The 17,106-nt window shown below is 43.6% G+C and overlaps 1 protein-coding gene across 27 annotated transcripts in view; it reads left to right on the top strand.

Annotated features, from left to right (window-relative positions):
* The window catches only part of LOC110527951 (collagen alpha-1(XIII) chain), a 114,965-nt gene that overhangs the window by 48,467 nt on the left and 49,392 nt on the right, over positions 1-17,106 (top strand). For 14 of the 27 annotated variants that reach the window (XM_021609677.2, XM_021609614.2, XM_021609630.2 and 11 more), the window contains exons 3-7: positions 2,483-2,527; positions 4,850-4,857; positions 10,317-10,343; positions 13,951-13,986; positions 16,846-16,872. In XM_021609677.2, coding sequence (XP_021465352.2) covers positions 2,483-2,527; positions 4,850-4,857; positions 10,317-10,343; positions 13,951-13,986; positions 16,846-16,872 — 143 coding nt within the window. The remainder of the gene's footprint in view (positions 1-2,482; positions 2,528-4,849; positions 4,858-10,316; positions 10,344-13,950; positions 13,987-16,845; positions 16,873-17,106) is intronic. The other 13 variants (XM_021609697.2, XM_021609797.2, XM_021609805.2 and 10 more) reach the window with 11 other exon arrangements.

Genomic DNA, 17,106 nt, shown 5'->3' with positions numbered 1-17,106 from the left:
CTGAAACTCTCATTGTGCAGAGAGAACAAGCTTTGTGTCTGTTGTGGAGTTGAAGACAGACACAACTATCACTCAAACCAAAGCTCATTGTCACTGGCGGTCGGTGCTGTTTAAGATGAGGGAGGACATTTATTATTTAATTTGCATGGCCTTATTTCTATTACAGCATATTGGATGGCTGTCATTCACATTCCATTCACCCAGTTCAACGTAACAGCGATAGGTTTAGGCTACTACATGATACTCAAATTTTCCCTATACCCATCATGAGGTTGCTACAACCTAGCCTATGAATGAAAGTTTGCAACGTAGGTGCACACAGGTCGAGACAGACAGTGACACATTCAATTCCGCCTTGCACACTTTTGCCTGCATCTAGCTGATATAGGATGTAATCATTATTCCAAAAGTTGCAAACAAGAGTTTCTATTGGACAAATTCAGGTATGTTTATCCCTGTTTCGTTCCATTTGCTTCCATTTAAGAAACGTTTTTCAATTGAATTGGCGGAATGAATTCACCCGTGATCACACGTAAACACAGTTCACTTTCATAGCAGCCGCGGTGTATTCCTTCTCGCATCTGTGCGCTCTCCTCCTCTCACCTTTTCCCTTCGCTTGTGGACTTTAATGCACAATACATCCACTTTTTTTTGAGCAGGCAAAATAAACTTTCCAAGCCAAACCATATCACAACCGCTACACACAGCCTACATCGTCGTCACCATATTCGCTAAAGTAACGTCATAGTCATCATAGTTAATAGAATTAACATATTAGTAAACCCGCTACAATCATGCAGTAACGTTACAGTGTACAGTCAGTAAGGAGTGACAATAAATTAGTAAAACCAAAAGCTTACCGTGACTTGGAAGTGTTCCAGTGTTGTCTGATAGTCATAGCCAGCTATGTTTGAGCAGGGTGTTTGAGTAGGCTAAACTAGCTAGCTGCATTTGCTAGCTAAGTAAGTGAAACTGAAAGTGAACAAAAGGGACAATCTCTCTATCTCTCTCTTGCTTCTCCTTCATTTTGGAAGAAATTAATTTGCTCAAAACTGTTCAATTATTGTCTTTCTCTCTTTTTGAATGAACAACTCACCACATTTTATGTGCTACGGTGCTAGCTAGCTGTAGCTTATGCTTTCAGTGCTAGATTCCTTCTGTGATTCGGTGGACATAATTTCAGTTAATTCCTCAAAAGATCTGATAGGTTGGAGGATGTCCTCCGGAAGTTTGTAAGGGGGTGGGAACCATAATCCTCCTAGGTTTTGTATTGAAGTCAATGTACGCAGAGCAGAACGGAAGCTAGCTGTCCTCCGGCTGCACCATGGTGCTACCCTACAGAGTACTGTAGACCTTCATTGCAAAAAGTGTTTTTTAATCAATTATTTGGTGCCATTTGAATATATTTAGTATAGTTTTATCTAAAAAAGGATAACTTTTAAAATGTTTTACTATTCTTATTTTTATGAAATTCACTGAGGAGGATGGTCCTCCCATTCCTCCTCCGAGGAGCCTCCACTGCCCAGTGTTGGGTAGATACTTGCCCTCTGAACTATTTATTATAAGTGGTGAGGGACGGGGACACGCCCAAGAGATTGCATGTAGACATGCAACATTATACATCCATTTCCGACCGCAACCAGCTCCTTACATAAGCAGGACAACAGGTGTCAGTCGTAGTTTGACAGCATTTAGCTTGACTGAAGAGAAGCTTGGTGCTTGGCTTGCTCGATATCATTGCATCGAAACAACTTCCTCTTTTATGTGTGTGTCTGTCTGTGTTGCATGTGTCGCCTTTGGCCCGTAGCGTGTAAAGCTTTGGCCTCAGCACCCCTGCATTGTATTACTGGACTTGTGTGGGCGCCATCACATGGGCTATATTTGCAGTGCCATGCCTTTGTACCAATGTTGTCTGTAGATGTCCCAGAGCGGCCTGCCGACCTGGCCAACAGGATGTGATGGTGAGCCCAGAATGCTGCTTGAATCAGAGTCCATGCTTGCTTCCCCATGCTTACATGCTGAGGGTTTAGGCTTTTGCGTCTGGGGCTGCTCACCCCCACAATAATTATCGGAGCACCCCAAAATGTTTGCTCCGCCCATCAGTAACTCCGCCTTTGCTGGATGGGCGTGCTTTGGCGAGCATCCCGTCTTTTAGCATTGTGCACGAGCTTGCAACGCAATGCTTCATTTCTGTCTTTTTCAATAATTGAATTATTCCTTTTTTTGCCTGCATATTGAAGACTGGCCAGCACTTCCACACACAGTTCAGCACAGTTTCTCTAGTTTCTAGTTTCATAAGCTGCCAATATCCCTTTCCAGGACATTCCGAGCTGCATATACACAGTCAGTACAGATCTAGAATGACTGTGCAATATGTGAAGATGTTGGCTTGGTATGAGTAGGCCCAGCCTGGGTAAAGGGATATTGCTTTAGTGGGTGTGGAGTGTAACCGGTGACTAACTGCCGGTTGTTTCTCAACCAGGGCGTCCTGGGTCGAGGGGAAAGAGAGGTCGCAATGGTGATCCAGGTAGGTTTACAGTACTGTACCTGCCCTCCACTGTCCATTAGACACCTATAGGCCTGTAACACAAAACAGGTGAAGAAACGTCATAAGCACACTAAATCCAGTGAAAACAGCAATCTCTTCTCACACGTTACGCTGACAATGACCTTGTTGGCGAAGGCAATATAATAAGTGTGTGTATGTGTTTTTTTTAGGAATATATTGTGGCGAGGATATTGGTGAATGTTCCACCAGATTGAGTTTAGTGTTTTGATTCTGCATTGTGATGCAGTGAAAGCAAAACGTGTCAGCCAGGAACGAGATCACCGCCCATTCTGGTGTACCAAACATCTCCTGTGGGTTTTACCCATTCAGGTTTGAAATTCCTTGCACCTAGGTTGACTATAGCCGAGGGTAACGTCCAAAATATTCAGCAGAAGTTGAGACAGAATCCTCCTCAAATACTAGAAACAAAGCCTCACAAAAAAACAGGAAAGGAAAGAGTAATGCAGCCCCCAAAGGGAACGTTTTGTCACCCCTGACCAGATCATCTGTTATTCCTGGATGTTATTGCTCATGTCAGACTGATCTCAGGCCTGTAGGAGAGGCCAGACAGTCTGCACTCCCTCTGTCCGTTTGGAGAGTCATTTGGGTAAGGGCGGCTACCTCTTTTAGGGCTGTTTGTCTTACGTCTGTGACAGCTACTTGCAGTAAAATAAGTCAGGTTTAAGAGTGACCTTTAGACTCTGGCCTCCTTCATTACAGTGTGGCTCCATGTCGGGGTTCTCGGGATCCTGAGCCCCAGGATTCTGTCTCCTCCTCACTGAACAGAATACTTGTCGGGCTCCAGACCATTTAACAGACAAACCATCATGTGCCTACTTCCATTCCCATTTTTCACACTGTTTTTAATGCAAACAGTCTGGAAAACCCTCATTATCCAATTTTTTTCCTTCCAGTTCAGTCATTTATTTTACTCATACAATCCTTAACTAGGACCAGACAAATATGCCACTGAGAAGATAATGCTGGTGATTTGATGTGACGTTAAAGGGAAGGGATTTGTCAACAGTGATTTTCCTCACTGTTCTGTGATTGATGTGACGCCATCTTTTGTGACCCTGTCTTGATTTTGCAGTTATTGATTCTGTCTGGTGACTGAGGTCTTTCTGATTAGCCTTCCGAAAGGTCAGCGGGGGGCGTGGTCACAATGTAAGAAATATACCTGCTCCTAGGCTCTGATTACTAGTGGAACATTGCCTCTGTACCTGCCATGTTTTTCTGATGAGAGTTTTAAAGGTTTATGTAACCGTTCAGACGGGGCTCATGGAGTACAACGTAGGAGTGAAATAAAATGTTAATTCAGGGAAGTATTTTCAAAGAACCAGTTTCCAGGATTTCGAGTAAGCATGGCGAGAAGAGAAACTCCATTGAAAGTGCTTTTTATTCCAGGAGAAAGGGTGTCTGTGGAGATGTCTCTGCGCAATGGAAAAAAGTCAATGCAATGAGTAGTGCATTAATCTTAACTGGGTGTGGAGGAAGCTCTTGAGGAGCGACGCCAGTTTGGCGTTGGGCTCAGGCTACAGGCGGTGTAGTGTCATTTGGCATCTTCCTGGCACCAGTTTCCCTCTCTCCATCCCTGTTCTCATCAATCCAGGAATTGGGAGGCAGACAATTTCCAACACTGCCAGGGAGGGGAAACGTCTCAAGGCTAGGAATGACCATCTTATGGGAGGGCTGAGAGAGATTTTGGATAAATGAATATTTTGATTTATGCACCAATTTTCTTGATGGAAAATATGACCTGCCTATATGTGCACAGGTCCCGTATCCACAAAGAGTCTCAGAGTAGGAGTGCTGATCTAGGATCAGCTTTGCATATTAGATCATAATGAATAAGATTGTTCTACTCTGCTTCTACTCTGAGACGCTTTGTGGATACAGTACTCCCTTCTATGCCTTTTAAAGGTGGTTAGAGCGAGACAAAGAGTTTGGAAGAACTTCTCACTGGTCTGATGAAGTCTTCTTTACCTTCACGGGGGCTGGACGAGACATCCACCTTTTGCTATTTGTGTTTTGTAGATGGACTTGGCGAAAACACTGTCTCATAATTAAATAGGCATGTTTGAGTCATGATATTTACTGTTCTATGAATCAGTCAATGGCAGGAAGGTGTTTAGGGTGAGGCATTGTACCGCTCCAGAACAAATCCAAATGCAGACAGCCACTGTAAACTGAACTTCAGAACACTTGAAAAACTTTCCAATTCACATTGACTTAACTCAATTTGATCAATGTTTTTCTACACTGTGTGACTAATTTAAACTTTCTCCCTCTCTTTTGCAGGACCTCCTGTAAGTAGACCCGATGCCTTGTGTGACCATGCAGAGAGTGGTAAAGTGGCTGTGTTTTTGTGTTTGGGAGTGTTTGTACCATGGATAAGTCCTTGAATGTCCAGTGAAATCTCTGTTTGATAGCAACCCCCCCCCCCCACCCCCCCCCCCTCCACACACACACACACACACATCTTACATGGATGCACCCTTTTGGTGTTGCTGTGCGGTGTGTTTGCAGAGAGCTTGTAAAGAGTGGTGACATGATGATTTTCAAAGCATATCGTTGAGCACATCAAGGCAACTATTTTAACATGGTCATTATAGTTGCTCCTCCTTGCATTGTTTGTGGGGTGGAAAAGCTTTGCGTTCGTAAGTGAATCAGTTTTCCTTATTCAAATATACACGTGACGTCTCTCTCCTTTTAGTGCACGATAATTACATTATCAGGACTGCTAAGCATTTCACTGGTTCGGCTCAGTGGAATATCAAGTGGACTTGACATTATGAATAGCATTGTGGATTTTTATTAGGCCCTTTAACTAAAAGTCACTCCTTGGAAAGTATGAATCATAGGACCACTGAGGAGTCTTTAACGGTGCTTCTGAAGTCAGGAGCCCAGGGGCGTTTTCCACTCCCAAACTCCTCCATCATGCCTCCATTTGAAACACTCAAAGAAGCTTTCTGATGTCTGAGAACATGTCTCCCCTGTATCCTGCCAATACTCCGGGATCCTTAGCCATGTCAGCCTTAGCCTAGCATCTCAGAGCTTACCTTCTGGTTCTGTGGGAGGACAGTACGGAACACCTTGGGCAGGGCGTTAAAATTGGGCACGGCTGCGACCTGGTGCTAAGAGAGGGTGAAGGTCGTGGCCTAGCTTCGGGCCATGGCACTGATTGATCAGTCAGCAGCAGCCAGGCAGGGATGGACATCCAGACCAGGGCCAGGTATAGCCAGAGACAGCCAGGCAGGCCAGGGAGGAGTGGGTTTGTGGGTTCCGGAAGAAGACACTCCAATCAGGTTGGCTGCCTTGCACACTTGATGACAAGTTAATGGTTAGCTATTACATAATGACGAAGTTGGTAGCATGAGGATATACAGATGCACATTTCACTGGGTAGGCATTGCTGTCACTTATACTTTTATTATGTGAACAAAGGAAGGAACCTTTCCAAAAGATTTAGTGGAAGTTTGAGTTCTGGTTGGAATCGTTTTGGAAGTTAAGTGTCATTATGTGCTTTTGTGTTAAACCTTTCCACTTGAAATGCATTAGCTATTCATACGATTACACAAAGAAGCACTGACACTACATGACCAAAAGTATGTGGACACCTGCTTGTCGAACATCTCATTCCAAAATCATGGGCATTAATATGGAGTTGGTTCCCCCTTTTCTGCTATAACAGCCTCCACTCATCTGGAAAGGCTTTCCACTAGATGTTGGGACATTACTGCATGGACATGCTTTGATTCAGCTACAAGTATTTGTGAGGTCGGGCACTGATGCTGGGCGATTTGGCCTGGCTCGCAGTTGGAATTCCAATTCATCCCAAAGATGTACAATGGGGTTGAGGTTAGGGCTCTGTGCAATCGAGTCAAGTTCTTCCACACCAATCTCAACCAACCATTTCTGTATGGACCTCACTTTGTGAACAGGGGCATTTTTATTGCTGAAACAGCAACGGGCCTTCCCCAAACTGTTGCCACAAAGTTGGAAGCACAGAATTGTCTATAATGCTGTAGTGTTAAGATTTCCCTTCATTGTATCTAAGGGGGTCTATTTTTTAACCAGGTAAGTTGACTGAACACATTCTCATTTACAGCAACGACCTGGGGAATAGTTACAGGGGAGAGGAAGGGGAATGAATGAGCCAATTGGAAGCTGGGGATGATTAGGTGGACATGATGGTATGAGGGCCATACTGGGAATTTAGCCAGGACACCAGGGTTAACACCCCTACTCTCATGATAAGTGCCATGGGATCTTTTAGAGAACACAGAGAGTCTGGACACCCGTTTAACATCCCATCCGATAGACGGCACTGTACACAGGGCAATGTCCCCAATCATTGCCCTGGGGAACAGTGCCACCTGTCTGGCCCCCCAACACCACTTCCAGCAGCATCTGGTCTCCCATCCAGTGACCAACCAGGACTAACCCTGCTTAGCTTCAGAGGAAATCAAGCATCAGGATGCAGGGTGGTATGCTGCTGGCCTAGTCCAAACCATGAAACACAGCCCCAGACCATTATTCCTCCTCTACCAAAATGCACAGTTGGCACTATGCATTCGGGCAGGTAGCGTTCCCCGGGCATCCGAAAAACCCCAGATTAATCCGTCGGACTGCCAGATGGTGAAGCGTGATTCATCACTCCAGAGAACTCGTTTTCATAGCTCCAGAGTCCAATGGCGGCGTGCTTTATACCGCTCCAGCCGTGTGGCTGCTCAGCCATGGAAACCCATTTCATGAAGCTCCTGACAAACAGTTATTGTGCTGACGTTGCTTCCAGAGGCAGTTTGGAACTTGGTAGGGAGTGTTGCAACTGAGAACAGAGGATTTTTACACACTACGTGCTTCAGCACTCGGTGGTCCCGTTCTGTGAGTTTGTGTGGGCTACCACTTCGCGGCTGAGCCATTGTTGCTCCTAGATGTTTCCACTTCACAATATCAGCACTTACATTTGACCGCCGCAGCTATAGTGGGGCAGAAATGTGATGAACTGACTTGTTGGAAAGGTGGCATCCTATGACGGCGCCACATTGAAAGTAACTGAGCTCATCAGTAAGGCCATTCTACTGCCAATGTTTGTTTATGGATATTGCATGGCTGTGTGCTCGATTTTATACACTTATCAGCTACGGGTGCTACGAATTAGCCGAATCCACTAATTTGAAGGGGTGTCCACATACTTTTGTATAGATAGTGTCGCTATACACAAGATCCAGAATTGCGCAGGTCCCCCGGAACTTTCACATAAGGAATAGCACTGTGAATTTTTTTATCAAGTTAAGTTTTATATCACTACTTAGATATGAAAAGGGTATTTTAAGAAATGTCCTCTGTGTTTGATTAATTGCCTCAGCTTTTCTTAACACGCTCATCCATATTGTGGCCTTTGACTATTGAGTGAGGAGTTGAGGACAGACGATTTGTATAAATAATCTCTGCCTCTATTTAAATTGGGATGTTATGCTAACACAATTACCCATGTGATTGCAACTGTACAACGACATGAAATTGGTGCTTTCCTGTTCCCCGAAACCGAGGGCTTTGGTCCTTTTAAAAACATAATAGTCTATAATTTTTCATAGGTCACATCACAGGGGCTTGGCCTCCTGCCCTCCCTGTGGCCGTGTGTGTTTAAAACACTCAGAGTTGATGAGAAACACCTTTAGACTTAAATGAAACTAAACAGTTTAAACGCTCTCCATCAAGCTCCACCGTTCTCAAGCTCAGATTCAGGTTCAGCATTGCTCAACACACACAGTTGACCACTATAAAGTGTACATTTCTCTGAGAATAACATATTGTTAAAATTTAATTGCTAACAGGCCTGTTTTTTCAGACCCGTTTTTTTAGCCTTTTCTGGCAGCCTTATGGGTAGATAACAATCAGCTTCAGATCGACAGTAAATCCTGCTGCTGCCAGTGTCTGAGGGAAGTAATGAAGTCCAAACCTCTCTCCCACACCTCAACCCTCACCACTAAGGTTACAGAGAGGCCCCAGGGGCCACGGAAGCCCCTAGCGGAGGCCCTCTCATTCGTCCACTAGCACCCGGCCCAAATGGGAGCCACATGTGCCAGGTTACTGCTTAATTCCAATGAGGGGTTTCTTCCGGAGGTAGGGCACCCCTGACCCCTGCAGACGGCCCCTAGAGGCCCTGTAGCAGGCAAGCAGACAGACACCCATGTGCAGTGTGTTCTCACTCAGTACCTGGCCCTGCACCTCACCTCAGCTCTGCCCCAGACCTCCAGGACCATGCAAGGTGCTCCACAGAAGCACCAATCATTAGGCTTTCAAACAGCAGCCACTTGATTCACTCCCCAGATCAATAAAATGTTGCTTAACTAAAGAAGATTAAATAACATTCTGAGAGGAGATGGGGAGTGTGGTAGCATATCTTCCCTTTAGGATTTTCGAATGGATTGTTGATGCAATGACTTCCTGTCTGGAACTGTTGGCCAATAGTGGCCCACACACTCAGTATAGGAAGCAGACACAATCATGACTCTTGTTGGCTTTTCAGGGAAGAATAGAGTCAACATGTCAGTCTGTAAGCCCAAGAACCCCTCCATAGAGATAACATACTCCTCTGTGGACAAACAATGGCCAGTGGCTTTGGGAAATGTCAAGGGTTCCTGTTCCGTCCGACCAGTAATTAGTGCTGTGTCCTTTGCTGAAACAACACAGACATAAGGGCTCTTGATTTATGTTTCCGTAGCTCACTGAAAACAAAACACACAATATTGGAGGAAATGTTCCTTTGGCAATATTGAACACCGTATCGGACATCCTTATGTCTTTGTTGGTTATTCAAGATGCTAAGCCTAAGGGGAACATTTGTTTTCCATTCAACTTAGCCACCAGATGAATAAAGAACTTGCATAGAGGAATCCATGGCATGCCTTCTTACAAGACCTGTCTTTGCATGCTTTTACATGCTGATTGAAATGCATTGAATTCATGGTATGTTCTTTAATGTTGATGAGAATCTACAGTATATTATAGATAATGAATACCTTAAACTTCAACTGCTATGGTTTATGATTCATCCTCAACTTAAATAAGCATGTTATCAGCTCTTTAACCTGTTCAACTCTGACGCCCTCTGGTGGCATTTTTTAAATGATGCATAATATTGTATACTACCCTCATAAAGTACAATTCGATTCAAAAAAAGTCCTACAAACACATGCTTAGTACTGTTAGAAAGAAATGTGGGATTCTGATAAACGGTGTCCGACACAATGTGACTCATACAGCGCCTGAGATATAGCAGTCTCAATTGTTAAATGTTGGGGCATAAGAGATTGAAAAATCTAGCTTTGACATAAAATATGTCCCCAATTACTGTTCGAAAAGGACGTAGCTTTGAACAAAACAACTGCTCAGAGTTAAACAGGTTCAAATCAATTAGGTCTATCAAATGAAATGAAATGATGTATTGTTTGATTTGTTTCTTCTTTTGTTGTGGAATGGTGTGTTTTTTTGTTTTCTTTTATGGTTGCTTGTTATAACTGACCCTGCCAAAATACAATGAGCACTGAGAAACACATTTTTTAAATGCATTTTTTAAATTAGATCAAATACTCTGCAATGAGAAAGTTAAATAATGACATAATACTGTAGAAAACTATCCAAAAACAATTGTCTTTTTTGACCATTTTATTCTGGCCTGGATCAGTGTGATGTGAACTTTTTCTGTAATAATGTCAAGTTCACTTTCTATTTTGTATCCATTTCTCTCACCCCTTTTCAGGGTCCACCCGGACGATCAGGCTTTCCGGTAACTGTCTTTTAACTGTCTGTCTTTCGTTCTGTCTGTGTGTTTTGAGATCTCTCTGATCGCTCTACTGAGAAGTTGTTTTTGTCCCAGGGTAATATCCCAATTCAATGAATGTTCATTGGAAACACACACACGGAGGACAATCAACCCAGGAGTTTGATGACTTCAAATGAATGAATCTGTATTTACTGGGATTGACAACTTCTCAGCTAAGATACCTCGGAGATATCTGCTCAACAGAGGGACTGAGTGCATTATATGCACAGTTTATACACTCCTTTGTGTGAGTTTGAATACCTTTGTAGACATACAATGCATTCAATAAGATTTGCAGTTGTCTTTACTTTTACTACATTTAGATTGGACATATAATTTGCATTGAAAAGGTTATGCCCCTTTTCATGAGCAGCCCATTAGAAACCCAATTGTATAAAAATGAGAGACTTCCACAGAGCATCCCAGACATACGTACTGTAGTTTTGGTATCACCTCAGACCCTCTTTTGCCTAGCTCTTTGCTTACTGTGTCTCTGTCAGTTTCCTGGTTACCCAGCTCTAACATGACTAACTCCCAACCAGCCAAATACACATGGTCTCCATCATAGAATGGCAACAGGAGGCCATCTTAGATCTGACCTTTGACCCAGCTACCAGCTCAAACCTGTGAACCCTCCTCAGTCCTTTCGGGCTCACTGGTGAAACAGGCCCATAAAACAGTCTGAAGTTGAATAGACGGCTCACAGGGCGAGCTTTTCAAGGGAGATTAGCTGACAGGTTTTGTCAAAGTTCAGATGTGATCCCTTCCAGTTTTTTTGATTGATGATGCTGTCAAAGAACTGGTAATTATATCAGAAGTGCTCTCTCCTCTTCTTGGGAAGGATGTGGTTTTGGAGAGGGAACTTGTCTGCATTCGAATCAGTCATTTCTCCCCTTTTTCCATAGAGTGTTGTATGTCAGATTTGAGCTTTGAACAAAAGCGCAAAACCACCTTGTGTGATGTATGAACTCTTTTTCCTTTTGTGATTAATCAAAGGACGTGAGCTCCGTACAGTCCTGTCACAATGACACTACACTTTTTTTTCCTACTTCGAGCCTGATCTATTAGCACATTTCACAATATCGTCACATAATTATCACATTAAGATGCGTGTTTACTCTCATAACACTTTGAAACCCTATACATCCTCCTTCAGTCACGCCTCATCTAAAGTAATGCAGGGGTCTGAGTTGTGTGCGTGTTGAAGCAGAAGCCGTGCTAGCGGTGGCGAGGGGAGCCGTTATGACTGCGGTCAGTCTGGAGAGTGAGAGTGTGCTGGTCCCTAGGCTATAGTCCAGCTGAGTCTCATTACTCCTGCTAAAGGAAAAGTCCACCCAAAAACTATCTTTTGGTATTTGTTTCATTAGTCCATTGTTGATATAGTCCCAAAATGTTTTGCTTGTCAGCAATCAAGTTTTCAAGATATATGACTTTCAAAATACAGAAATCATCCCCGTATGATGCATTTTGCTTCATCTGCTGCTGCGTGGACTAATGAAACAAATACCAAAAGATAGTTTTGGGTGGACTTTTCCTTTAATACACCTGAGAGGCCTCCACACTGCACCACTGAGGCCCTGTGTAAATCCTCCTGTCCTGAATCCTGACTGTACTGTGTGGGTGGGTGTAGGGGAGATGTGTGTATGAGTGTGTTCGGAGGGGGGGGTCAGCAGTGTGGTCAGAGACCACTGAATTTGAGACTGCCGCAGCCCCAGCAACTCTATCTCCCAAACTGGGAGTGACAGGCGCTGCAGAGGGAGAGAGAGGGGATGGTGTGTGGAGAGAAAGTGGTCGCTTCAACTCTTATCTTTTTTTTTTAGGGCAAAAGACTTCAACAATAGAAGGAACACACATTGAGTAATAGAGTGGGGAGCGTTCAGATTGCTGTCTGAGATTTCTCGGAATGCTGCCTAGCACAATAACAGACTTGGCCCTGTGCGCGATAGAGGTTAGAGAGCCGGCTGTTCATCTGATGCTCGGAAATCAACAGTTTGAGGGAAAGCACCGTTAAGTGACCATAGGAAATGGTTTGTCTCACTTTTGCTCGTTCTGCTCCTTATAAAGGCATTATACTCAATCTGGGGGAATTTTGAGCAGTTATGATATTGCACGGCCTTGTCTTGAATCAGGACCTTGGACAGGGCATATAGAGCACTGCCTTAAACCAGCATATCTCCAGAGACCTGATAGCAATGCTCCCATATGGAGATCATTGTTTTTAATCACAGCGAGCTATAGCTGTTTGTTTTTGTGTAATTAGGCAACTCTCTTTATTTCCTCAAAATAGCCATCACCTTTTTAAGGAGTGGAAGATAGTCAGCTTGATATTCAGATACACTGAAAGATAGTCAGCTTGATATTGATGTACACCCATGTTAGGTTATTAATTAGGTCCATACTATATTGGGGGGGGGGGGGGGGGGGGGGGGGGGCGGTGTAGCAAGAGTGGAAGTTCAACCCAGGCCTCTCCACTCAACACCCCTCACAGACTCAGGTATCCAGCACATGTTGCGTTGCTGTGCGTTGTGATGACTTATGGGGCTGGCCCCAACCTGGAACTTGTTTCCGTAACACGTCATCGGAGTGAGTCGTCAAAAAGCTGTCATCGCCAGCCTACTCCAGGATGCCTGTCATGGGAGTGAGAGGGCGAGTTGCTCCTACTAAGAGGCTTTAGGAATGAACACCTTTTGCATAATAAATCATTTCAGCGCGTCCAGAGTTTACGGTCATTTAGAAGAGTGTGAACAAAGGTTATGCAATGGCAAATGGACAAGGGCATGACCTGGGGAGTGGAAGGTCATTGTGGACTGTCACGTCCACTGGTGATGTTTACAGTGTTGCAAACAAAACAAATAGCTGTTAAACCCTATGTGTCCCAAATTGGACATGATACAGTATTTATGACTTCCACCCAAATGTCTTGTAACCCTCTATGGGCGAAATAAGAAAACGGGGCAATATGTTCCAGCAATTTATTTAGTTATACATGAGGAACTAGAGAGTTCTATAGCTGTCACATAGGGAATGTCACTGTTAGTTGTGGCCACCTGGCAAATCTAATCTCTGACAAGTATCTGATGTGTAAGTATTAAGTGAAACTAATACAGTATATTAGGTAGTTATGACATAATGTTTACCTTTTTGATTTGTTTCAAATCATCCCTGATGAGGCTTGTTCTCTGACCACCATTAGTTCTCTGCTGCACTGACTTCTTTCAAGGCCTGGCATACTGTAGCTAGCCATGGGCCTTGAGGGAACCTACAGTTCTGGGCATGGCTGCATCAAAATTGCTCATCCTACCATTAATGTTTAGGAATAGTTCCCTAGTTCCAAAGCTACACAGTGGCTTGACTTTATCAGACTTGACCTACAGAGCCCGACCGTCTGCCATCAATTTAGACACAAATACATACTGTAATCTGTGTTTGCTGAAACAGCATAATATTACATTTTGATGGCATGACAGAATGAAAGCTCACTATAAGTTAAGCTGTTGGCTGTGATTGTAGTAGTGCTGGAGCATCTCGTAATTGTTTACCCCTTTCTTCTTGACTTTGCGTTGCTTATTAGGGTGACAAAGGAACAATGGGAATTCCTGGAAGATTGGTGAGTGACATGAGAATGTGCAACCGAGTAGTGTGTAGAAACAAAGGGACTTTGACCAAATAGAGGACACTTGAGTAATCACTTGAGTAGCATGTCTTCAACGTTTTAAAGAGAAATGGCACCAATGTTTAGGTTATGACCAGATAAAGATTTTTCAGATATTTTTTTTCTGACATTCTTTGTTAATTAATATATTGTTTAATATATGCATACGGAATTTTTGTGAAGTTTAGTACGGCCCATTGCAGAATGCAACCCTTGGTGCCCCTTCATAAATGATGAAAACTGATATATGAGGAATGGGTTTGGTATAGTTTGACATAGCTAAAGATGCAATGCATTCAGAAAGTATTCAGACCCCTTGACTTTTCCATACGTTGTTACGTTACAGCCTTATTCTAAAATGTATAAAATATTTTTTTACCCTCATCTCAATCTACACACAATACCCCATAATGACAAAGGAAAAACAGGTTTTTTGAATTTTTTGCAAAACTGAAATTTCACATTTACATAAGTATTTAGACCCTTTACTCAGTACTTTGTTGAAGCACATTTGGCAGCTATTACAGCCTTGAGTCCGGGCTCTGGCTGGGCCACTCGGGGACATTCAGAGACTTGTCCCGAAGCCACTCCTGCACTGTTTTGGCTTTTGCCCCAGTCTGAGGTCCTGAGCACTCTGGAACAGGTTTTGATTCAAGGATCTCTCTGTACTTTGCTCCATTCATCTTTGCCTCAATCCTGACTAGTCTCCCAGTCCCTGCAGCTGAAAAACCTCCCCACAGCATGATGCTGCCACCACCATGCTTCACCGTAGGGATAGTGCCAGGTTTCCTCCAGACGTGACGCTTGGCATTCAGGCCAAAGAGTTCAATCTTGGTTTCATCAGACCAGAGAATCTTTTTTTCTCATGATATGAGAGTCCTTTAAGTGCCTTTTGGCAAACTCCAAGTGGGATGTCATGTGTCTTTTACTGAGGAGTGGCATCCGTCTGACCACTCTACCATAAAGGCCTGATTGGTGGAGTGCTGTAGAAATGGTTGTCCTCCCATCTCCTCAGAGGAACTTTGGAGCTCTGTCAGCGTGACGTTGTTGTTCACCTCCCTGACCAAGGCCCTTCTCCCCCGATTGCTCAGTTTGGCCAGGTGGCCAGCTCTAGGAAGAGGGTTGGTGGTTTCAAACTTATTCCATTTAAGAATGATGGAGGCCACTGTGTTCTTGGGGACCTTAAATGCTGCAGAACTTTTTTGGTACCCTTCCCCAGATCTGTGCCTCAACACAATCCTGTCTCGGAGCACAATTTGGGTCTCATAGCAAAGGGTTTGAGCTCAAGCTCAATTTCGGGTCTCATAGCAAAGGGTTTGAATACATATGTAAATAAGGTATATCTGTTTAACAATATATATAAATATGCCAAAAATGTCTGAAACCTGTTTTTGCTTTGTCATTATGGTGTATTGTGTGTATATTGAGGAGGATTTTTTTTGTGTTTTATCCATTTTAGGATAAAGCTTAAAGGTAACAAAATATGTAAAAGGGGAAGGGGTCAGAATACTTTCCAAATGCACTGTATGTACAGTAGTTGTACTGTAACTTGGCATGTTTGCATGATGCTGACAATTCAACTTCACAAACAAGGCTCTTGTATACAGTAATGGCATTTATAAGTTGCTCATATAACCTAATATTTGCACTTGTAGTGTGTGTGGAAGTGACCTGCTTTTAAAGCGCTGTGTCATAAACGCCTATGACTGCTTATAAAGCCATTTAACAAACATTGTATCGTGTTAATGGAGCTGATTTTGTTACAGTAGTTACATACAAGCATGCCAAATCACTGAAAAGTCTTAGAAACATCATCCACTATTCCATTACTCGCCCCTCCCCTCCCACCCTCTTTCACACTTGTAGCTTTCAATTTATTCATTAATTTATTAGAACACAATGATTTTGTTTTAGGCCAATTGTTTATCAGACATTTAAAAATATATATATATATTAGAAACACAACTTCCCCATATTTCAAATCTGTTTCTTTTTTGGCTTGATACTGAATATATTCATGTGTTTTTGTGATTCCATGTGTATTTTGTAGTTTTCTGAATGCCTTTAGGGAAATGTTCAAATCAAATGATACTTGTTTACCCGATTTGGAATTGCCTGGAGACATTACATGCACACATTGTTTATTTTAAAGATGAGGAAAACAGGTTGCGCTGACATGTTGCACGCACACTTTTCGTTTTCTCATTTATTTAGATGTGTGTATTTTGGATATGGCCATATTTCAAGGCAATTTTACCACCGCAACATTTAGATAGACACCAGCACCTCGGCTCTCTCTGTTTTGCTCAGTCATCGTACTGGAAGTGAATTTTCACAAATCCGACTCCGGTTTGTGGGCTTGAAATTCTGGCTTTAAAAACACTCCCTCCTTCCCCAACCTGGGGCGTTCTACAGTGTCGCTCCAACTGTGAGGCCCATGCAGAGTACGCAATATTTCACACAGTGTAGAGGAGTTAAACTACTTTGGTCCTCAAGCGCCTCCTCAAAGGAAGTCCTTTTTTCTGGCCTATCCCTCGCTCCCAGGCTCACTGCCTCTCCCCTCCCTTCACTCACTACTACTTCTGTGAGAATGTACGTCTCGACACCAGACAGCTCCCCGTGGCCCTAGACTTCAGCCAAGCCCAGCCTCCTCTCCCCACCCCCCATTCCCTTCCCTTCCTCTCCCTGTGACCACTTCTGAGGCTGATGCATGCCCTGTGTCTCTCTGTGCCTGTCTAACCCCGGTTCCTCTCTCTCTGTGTCTCTCTCCTCCTTCACACTTTGCATGCGACTGTGTCGGCTGTGACTGACCAGGGGTTAAAAGGATACGCAGGGGAGAAGGTAAGTCTATAGGGACGTCAGTAGGAACAGCCACCCTCCAAAGCCTGCAGGAGACAAGGCAGGGAGAGAGGCTTCAGCAGACTTAGTGGGTGGTGGTGCTGGTGGTGGTTAAAAGCGCACACTTGTTCACTGTACAATAGTGTATGGAGGTTATAGTTGATTTATTTCAAGGGCCCTAGGTCTGTATTTTTAAAGGGTGTTTGGGTCACATTCTGAAAAGCATTTCCCACCCTG

This window comes from Oncorhynchus mykiss, chromosome 1 (genome assembly GCF_013265735.2).
Source record: "Oncorhynchus mykiss isolate Arlee chromosome 1, USDA_OmykA_1.1, whole genome shotgun sequence".
Classification (NCBI taxonomy): domain Eukaryota; kingdom Metazoa; phylum Chordata; class Actinopteri; order Salmoniformes; family Salmonidae; genus Oncorhynchus; species Oncorhynchus mykiss.
The sequence above is the reverse complement of the archived record's forward strand: the minus strand, read 5'-3'. Positions and strand labels throughout refer to the sequence as shown.